Source organism: Bos indicus, chromosome 5 (assembly GCF_029378745.1).
Source record: "Bos indicus isolate NIAB-ARS_2022 breed Sahiwal x Tharparkar chromosome 5, NIAB-ARS_B.indTharparkar_mat_pri_1.0, whole genome shotgun sequence".
Lineage (NCBI taxonomy): Eukaryota > Metazoa > Chordata > Mammalia > Artiodactyla > Bovidae > Bos > Bos indicus.
The window spans coordinates 100,839,120-100,847,951 of record NC_091764.1 but is presented as its reverse complement, the minus strand read 5'-3'; the positions used below and the strand labels follow the sequence as shown (position 1 = coordinate 100,847,951).

Genomic DNA, 8,832 nt, shown 5'->3' with positions numbered 1-8,832 from the left:
AAATGTCATGGGGACGTAATACATAGCATAAGGAACGTAGTCAATAATACTGTAATAATTTTGTATGGTAACAGATGGTTATGAGACTTACTGTGGTGATCATTTTATATTTAAATGCCAAATCATTATGATGTATACCCGAAACTAACATAATATTGCACATCAATTATACTTCAATTAAAAAAGGAAGATTTTCAGCAATACTTCTGCTTTGTATTAAATACTAATAAACGTTCTTTGAAAGGCTGTACTAGAACAGATTAAAATTTATAAATCAGTCTGTTTACCCACATTTGCATTGAAGTCTAGCAATATTCATGACTCATAGATTTATTAATTTATATCATGAATTATTTTATTTTCTGGAGTGGGTTGCCATTTCCTCTTCCATGGGATTTTCCTGACCCAGGGATCGAACCCGTGTCTCCTTCGTGTCCTGTATTAGCAGATGAATTCTTACCACTGAGTCACCTGGGAAGCTGGCAAATTTTACCTCAAGTCCTAATAAATAACCAAAATTCCTTCTTCTTATTTCTCTGACTTTGGAAAAGTATGAAAATCTGTTTTATGTGTTTGTGAAACAGTAAGCAATTCAAGTCAGGTTTGAGTGAAAATGGTCTTTCTGGCTCATTTTCTCTACTGGTATGTCCTAAAACCTTTGCATTATTCCATTTCTCCTCTATCTCTCTGCTTGAGGGAATATGCTCACTCAGCACTGACCCATTTTTTTCACTGTCTACTATATTCCCAGAACTGTGTTCGGTGAACAGGTGGCAGACATGATTAAGATACAGGTCTGGCTTTCAAAGAGCTCTGACTGTACAGAAGATGGGGAAAAAACAATTTTTTAAGGTGTGGAATTGTACAAGTCAAAAGAGAGATATTTGTGCTAAACCATCAGAAGCATGAAAAGAGAACAGTTCTAAACAAATGACTCTACCAGAAATCAGAAAGATCAGAAAAAAAAAAACTTGCTTTCTTTTTCCTGCCATGGCCTAAAAGATGGACTACCTATAATACAACTCTGAAATAATTCTCCTTTTAAAAACCTTTCAGTGGTTTTCATAAAAAAATGACAATTATTGTTCTAGTCTTTACTTATTTTGTAATTTTATTTTTGCCCTTATCTTTTAATTTGTCTATTTGTATACATTTTATCAGGTTTCCCAGATGGCGCTAGTGGTAAAGAACCCACCTGCCAATGCAAAAGACATAAGAGATGAGGGTTCGATCCCTGGGTCGAGAAGATCCCCTGGAGGAGGGCATGGTAACCTACTCTAGTATTCTTGGCTGGGAAATCCCATGGACAGAGGAACCTGGCAGGCTAGGGTCCACAGGGTTGCAAAGAGTCAGACATGACTGAGGGAACTTAAGCACACATGCATGCATACATTTTATTATTCTTTCAACTTATTTTTGCTATTTATGCCCATGAAATTAATCTTTAATTTTCATTTTGTAGTTCAGTCCAAATTCAGAAATTAAGTCCGAATTAGAATTCACAAGTGAATTCAGAAAATGTGTCTGACTAAGGAAGCCTAAATATTGTAAAAAAAATTGACATTCATAATCATTATACATTTATTTGTATTCAGTGAATCTCCAGACAATACCCAATGTGACTATAGGGATAATTCACATCATAAAAAAATTTCAAAATTTTACCTGGAATAAATGATAAGCTTAGTATTGCAAAGAAAAGGTGAGAACTGAACAGCTGAATAATTACAACATTTCATTTAGCCACATTGATTCAAATATTTTAGCATGTATGAAAGAATAAACTGGTTAATCAGTGAAATAGAATAAATCATTTAGAAACAAATCTAAAATATATATTTTAATTTGTGATAAATGAGTCATTCTTATTAGCAGGGAAATATTGAATTGGTTAATAAATGATAATGGGACTATTAGAAGGCTACATAAGTGAGAAAAAAGTCAATTTAGATATCAACTCATATAGCACACAATAGACAACAAAACAACTTGAGATGGAATTAAATGTAAAAATTCAAACCAGGACTTTTGCTTCCACACATGCAGGATTTCTTCAGCACAAAGGTCTCTCTAATGCAATCCCTTTGTAAGTCACACCCCTTTTCCCATTTCCCTAGCACCCATAACCCCTGGAAACCATTCATTTATCTTCCATTTCCATGGTTTTGCCATTTCAAGAATGTTTTATGAAAGGAGTCATACAGTGTGCCTTTGGAAATTGTATTTCTTTTCACTCAGTGTAAAGTTTTTGAGATCCATCCAAGTTGTTGTTTGTATCAGTGCTTTGTCTGTCTTTATTAGTGAGTAGTATTCCATGGTATGGATGTACCACAGCTAGTTTGATGGACATTTTGGTTGTTTCCAATATTTAGAAATATTGTTTTCTTTCCCCCATCTTCTGGGAAAGCAGATTTTGGAATTTAATTTTTAATTATCTGCAGATTTTTTGGTGTACCTCTTTGTGTAGTTTTTCTGTATTTTTAAAAACACTATAGGGACTTCCCTGGGGTCCAGTGGTTAACATACTGTGCTTCCACTGCATGGGGCAAGGGTTAGATCCCTGGTTGGGGAACTAAGATCCTGCATGCTATGTGGAGTGGCCAAAAAAAAAAAAAGAAACCAACAAAACACTGTGGAGAATAGATACATAAGAAGGAAAATATAATATTGATAAAAAGAGTTATAAATGTCATAAATTTATTCAACATACAAATTTAGCATACTTCCAATTCCTGTCCCTTCTTTCTCCCACTGGCCTCTCTTCTAATAAGTCTTTGTTCTTTGTTTCTGGAGCAGTTCATCTGATGAGGTCCACAAGTTACCATCTTCAATCATTTCCATGTTCAGATTCTAAACAGTAAAGAAAAGATAGAAATATTAGGAAAATTTTGTGATCTAATAAATGAATAATTTTTCATATTTTAATGATAAATATTTGAACTTAGTATGCTTATTTATTTTTATTGATAAGGCTGTTCTCAGTTTTTCCATGTTTTAAAGTGGAGAGTGGAAAGTCCCATAGCAAGTGTTGTATTGTCAAGATGAACCCTGTCAATCAGCCAAAAGGAACATCTTATAGATCACATCTCTTGTGCAGTATTATATGGACAATTTTAGAGTGAAAAGTTGCCTGACTTTAACTTGTGTAAGTTTAGAAACATCTCAGAAAGGCCATGGGTGATAAATATATCACCACTGAGCACAGAAATGTAAACTAAATATTAAATGATTTAGCTTTTATATGTGGCAAATATGTGATTCATCCTCAAACAAGTCAACCTAGATACATGTAATTATATTTTACTTACATTTTTTCCTACTGTGAAAGTCTATAATACATCTGAGATAGTTCAATTCATAAATGATTCACCAAGGAGTTTTATAATATGGTAAGGGAATGCTCAAGAAGCAGCTTTACTCAAACAACAAATGCTTATTTATTTTCTTTTCATTGGCATCAGATTTTACTGTCTATACTTTACCAGCACTGCAGGGAACACTGTACTCTTCAATGGTGAATTCCTCTGAAATGCAAAAAGAATGAGACAGAGTGAAGACAGACATGCAGTAATAGGCACATGAGTAGTTAACTGTAAATAAATTGTGTAAGTTATGAAAGAAAGTATAAAGCATAGTTATAGAGCCAATAAAAGGACTTCTTTTGTACTAAGCTACTTGGGATTGTTTGGTGGGAAGTAACAGAAAGTTGGGCTTGGATACAAAGTTCATAAATGGATAACTGTCTTTCTGTAGGACACTGTATAGCTCTTTTTCACAATTATGTTTTTCTTATTGGAGTTGTACCTTCTGCTGTGAACCTTTTCTTTTCTAAGAAAGAGTTAAGTTGGAACACCACCAGCATGCTAAGATGCTGGTAAGTTTCTAGTTCAGAGTCATGAGCAAATCAAAGAATTTCCTGATATATTACAAAGTTTCCCCAAATTTGTGACTCTCCAAGGCCCAGGTGAAAAATAGATCAAATTTTGGGTCTCATAGCACACATTAGTACTGAGAAGTATTTTTTTTTAAGTTATTGCTGCTTTTCTTTCCTTTCTAGAATAATTCAGTGTAGAACAAACAACTTCATAGGAGAATTTAGAAAGAAATGATCCCCTTATTGCTTTATGATCAGTTTATAAGAATGACTCTAATACTTGTTTGGGGACAAGTATTATGAATAAGATTATCCTGTGATCATAAACTCACTCTTTCTTCCAGTGAGAGATTGTGGAGTTTTCTTTCAGTTATGGTGACACTATCCTAGGTTAGTCATCTTTTTCCTTTCAAGGCTTGGCATGTCTGACTCTCACTCACCTGTCTCATAGTAATCATATGCCTTTATAGTGGCTGGTTTTAAATTCTTTACTGCGATGTCTTGTTCCACTGAGAAGAAGAAACTCAGGATATGATGGGTCAGCTGGAGAGACAGGAAAACTGAATTAGAATCAAAGATTAACTTTGTCTCTCTTTCTTTAAGATATTATCAAACACTGTACTTATGCTATTCTCTGTACCAAAACCTATGGAGAGAACGAGATGGCTTCGGACTTGTATAATACATTCAAGGACAGATAAAAGAAGGGCAAGAAGACAATTCTACAGACAGTTAAATGTAGTAAATGAAGCCTGTTGACTTGGCCAGGATTCATTTTCCTCTATAGCTTTTTTCTCCCCTTTCGTAAATGAAATACCAGGGAGTTTTATAATACAGGCTTCCCTAGAGGCTCAGATGGTAAAGAATCTGCCTTACAATGTGGGAGACCCGGCTTCAATCCCTGGGTCAGGAAGATTCCTCTGGAGAAGGGAATGGCAACCCACTCCGGTATTCTTCCCTGAAGAATAGTTAGTTAGTCACGACTGAGTGACTAACACTTATACCAGAGACTTTTGTAATATGGTAAGCTGTATATGTGAAGTACGTTCTTTGGAACCTGGGTTGGCTTGTTTGTTAGAACCTCTAATGGCTCTCCTGGATCTAGCAGAGTCACAGAGAATCTTACCTCTTCAAAGTAAATCAGGACATGGTTGGTGCTCACTTCAGTCCTCTGAATCTGAGCCATTTCCTGGAGCTGTAGACGCAGAGGATACACCAAAGGGTATGAGATGAGGGACTTTCAGGCTGAGATAGTCTTCAGATATTTATGTTCTAAATGGCTTCTCAGAGACATCACACTCTAATTTGATCTCCTCAAGAATAATAGCAATAGTAATAAAAATAACATTGACTCAACACCCTCCCTATCTATTATCTACATATAGAGACAGGGAATTATCTTCTAACTATATTTAAAAAAAAAGGGGGGGGGGAGGTTAAAAGACATTTCTCCCCGTCTTTTGAGTCTAGCATAATTTTGATACCAGAAGCCAGTAAGAATAGTGTAAGAAACAAAAAATATAGCCCAGTGTTGGTCACTGGGATGACGTCAGTCACTCGGAGAAGGGGACGGCAGAGGATGAGATGGTTGGATGGCATCACTGACTCAATGGACATGAGTTTGGGTAAACTCCAGGAGTTGGTGATGGACAGGGAGGCCTGGCATGCTGCTGTTCATGGGGTCGCAAAGCGTCGGACACGACTGAGTGACTGAGCTGAACTGAGTGTCAGTCATGATATTAAAAAAAAAAACAAAACACAACCATCTATAAGCAAATAGAATCCAGAAATCTATTTTAAAAAATAAACACAACGAGCAGGTCCAGTTAGTCCTAAGAATGTAAAGTTGCTTCAGAATTTAAAAGACCAATGTGATTTATTATACTAATTAAAAATAAAATCACTGTCATCTAAAATACAGAAAAAGATTTGAACTAAAGCACAGGGCCCATTTGCTACAATAACTTTTGTAAATTATAATTGGAAACTTCCTTGAACCAATAAGGAAAATGATCAAAACTCTAAAGCAAACATTTGTTCAATGATAAAGAGATAAAAAACTTTCTCTTAATTTAAAAATGGAGAATATATGTACATACATGCATATGATGTAGTCTCCCTTTTCCTTTTTATACATAATGGAAAGATAATTCAATGAACTGTGCATTCCTAGAAGTCTCAAGGTTAAACGTTATTAACCATGTTTATGATTTATATCTTATAGTTGAGACCATATAACTAGGATGCTCACTGTTCGAATAATGGAAACACACACTAGAGACACAAGTTTGAGAGACCTCTTGAAGAACTGAATCAAAAAAATAAAATTTACAGCATTTATTTGCCATGACTTTGCTATCTGTGAGGGATTTAGGGCTTACCTTTCTCACCGATGATTTCACAGGTATGAAGCCTGATACCATCTTCACATCAACAATGACCATGTTGGAGCTGGGTCGTTCCCCAGTGTAACTATGAAGTCAAGGTGTACGGACAAGGCAGTCAAACAAAATCCTTTGGACTTCATTCAAGACAGAAGTCTCTCCTTTTTTATTTCTAGTGTTTCCTATCCCTGGATACCATTCAACTTCACCATCTACTCTATTTTCTTCTGTTATAGTTGTCTGGGGGGCTGCCCAGGTGGCACTAGTGGTAAAGAATCTGCCAGCCAATGCAGCCAATGTTTGATCCCTGGCTTGGCAACAAGACCCACCTCGGGTAGGAAGGAAGTGGCAACCTACTCCAGTATTCTTGCCTGGAAAACTCCATGGACAGAGGAGCCTGGTGGGCTACAATCCATGGGGTTGCAAAAGAGTGGGACATGACTAACAACTGAGCATGTAGTTGTTTGGAAAACTCATAAGAAGTCATACTCTGCAGGTATAGTGACATCATATTCTCAACATTACGGCTTTTTGGCTAAGAGTGAAGAAAATTTTCTTTTGAATAAATATTGCAAGAATTTCTTATTCATTATGTATGACCCTGGACAGTGAAGATCCTCTGCATCAGAAAATCAGTTTCACCATACTCTATCTATTCTAAAAGTCAGGTATCAATTTACAATTTACCTAATATTGACGTGAATCTGGACTTTCCTGTGAGTGCTGACTCCATCACAGTTTTTGGGAAGAGTTTCAACTTTCAGAGTAAAGGGAGCTTTTCCTTCTTTCTTGGGTAGGATATTATATCTCAAGGATGTCTAAAATGAATGGGGAGAAAAAAAAGCCTTTATTTTTGCACTCAATCTATTGCTTCTAGGTAATTTATATTTCCCCTTGGTACACGTTTCTTTCTCTGTTTTGGACTTCAGATCTACTTCTTGAGACTTGATCTCCCATTTGTGACACTTCTGGAACCCTGGCAAGTCTCACCTGGATGTACACACATCCCGACCCTGTCACGGCTGTGCTGTACTTCCCCGGGATCTCTGGCAAAGCCACCTCCTGCAGCAGTAGACGTTTGGCTTCATCTACTTGGAATTCTTCAGAGAAGGTCCCTGCAGACTTGACGGTGACAGTAGCTGCTTTCTCCCCTTTAATAAAAGTTGCTGCTCCATATTTGGAGAGTGCCTGAAGAGCCACCACTGTATCCTGAAAAAAGATGGGTGCAGAAATTATAGGAGAGGAAGGTGGCCAAATCATACTGGATATAAACCATATCCATGCTACTCTCAGAGTTATCTAGTCATAAACACTGTTCATTCACTGAATTTCAAGTCTATTCAGAGCTCGTTATTCATCATGAACTATTCTAGGTTCTTTGTGTGTGTTAGTCACTCCATCATGTCCTACCCTGAGATCCTATGGACTGTAGCCCACAAGGCTTCTCTGTCCATGGAATTCTCTAGGCAAGAATACTGGAGTGGATAGCTATTCCCTTCTCCAGGGGATCTTCCCAACCCAGGGATTGACTCCAGGTCTCCCACATTGCAGGCAGATTCTTTACCATTTGAGCCATCTGGAAACCCTTAGGTACTTTGGGGAAATGCAGTTTCCTCATTCAAGTAGTTTACAATATATGTATGGGACTAAGACTCAAATAGTTGACATAAGGTAGAACACATTTCAATAATCTATACAGTTCTGTGTATTTCTACGAGCTTCACAGGTGGCAGAGTGGTAAATAATCTGCCTGCCAATGCAGGAGATGCAAGAGACTTGGGTTTGATCCTTGGGTCAGGAAGATCCCTGAAGGAGGAAATGGCAACCTACTCCAGTATTCTTGCCTGGAGAATCCCAAAGACAGAGGAGTCTCATGGGCTACAGTCCATGGGGTCACAAAGAGTCAGACATGACTGAGCATGGACACATGTAATATATACATTTCTATAACAATATTTGTTGGGAAAATTCAGAGAAAGGAGGAGTTGGAGCTAGTATACATAATAAGAGAAGGCTGTGAAGAAGATGAGAAATAAGATTATCTGTGAATAGTGAGAAAGACTTATGCAGACAGAAAAGAGGCATCAGGCAGTAATACGGAAGGACATATTGGAAGTTAAGACCTGGAGAAGAGTGAGCCAATTTCAGGAAAAGTGAAGAGATCAGCCTTATTAGACAAGATTATTCATGTTTACCGAGGAGAGGAAATAGTTAGGGCAAATTAATTTTAGGCTTTGGATGAAAAATGCCACAAAGCATGTGGGATCTTAGTTCCCCCACAAACCAGGGATGGAACCTGAGCCCCCTGCAGTGGAAGCACAGAGTCTGGACCACCAGGAAAGACCCTAAAGGAAGTAATCATATGAAAACACTGCTTTAGGAAGATTGGTTACTTTATAGAAGAGGATCCACTAAGAAGAGAAAATATGAGAGATTGTATAGAGGACAGAGAAATAATCCAAGTGTAAAATAATGAGGCTGAAACCTTTTTGGTAATGCAAGAATAAAATATAAATTAGAAACACTATTCACTTACTCAACTCTTAGAATATGGTTGAGTCTACATAGGTATTA

General features: G+C 37.0%; 1 protein-coding gene across 1 annotated transcript in view; it reads right to left on the bottom strand.

The window, feature by feature from the left end:
* Positions 1-2,680: 2,680 nt before the first annotated feature.
* LOC109558586 (pregnancy zone protein-like) overlaps positions 2,681-8,832 on the bottom strand; it is a 59,371-nt gene continuing 53,219 nt past the window's right edge. Inside the window, exons 31-37 of the mRNA XM_070790176.1 lie at positions 7,249-7,467; positions 6,946-7,076; positions 6,256-6,346; positions 5,001-5,069; positions 4,315-4,417; positions 3,483-3,524; positions 2,681-2,850 (exon numbers count right to left, since the gene is read on the bottom strand). Coding sequence (XP_070646277.1) covers positions 2,828-2,850; positions 3,483-3,524; positions 4,315-4,417; positions 5,001-5,069; positions 6,256-6,346; positions 6,946-7,076; positions 7,249-7,467 — 678 coding nt within the window. The 3' untranslated portion in view covers positions 2,681-2,827. The remainder of the gene's footprint in view (positions 2,851-3,482; positions 3,525-4,314; positions 4,418-5,000; positions 5,070-6,255; positions 6,347-6,945; positions 7,077-7,248; positions 7,468-8,832) is intronic.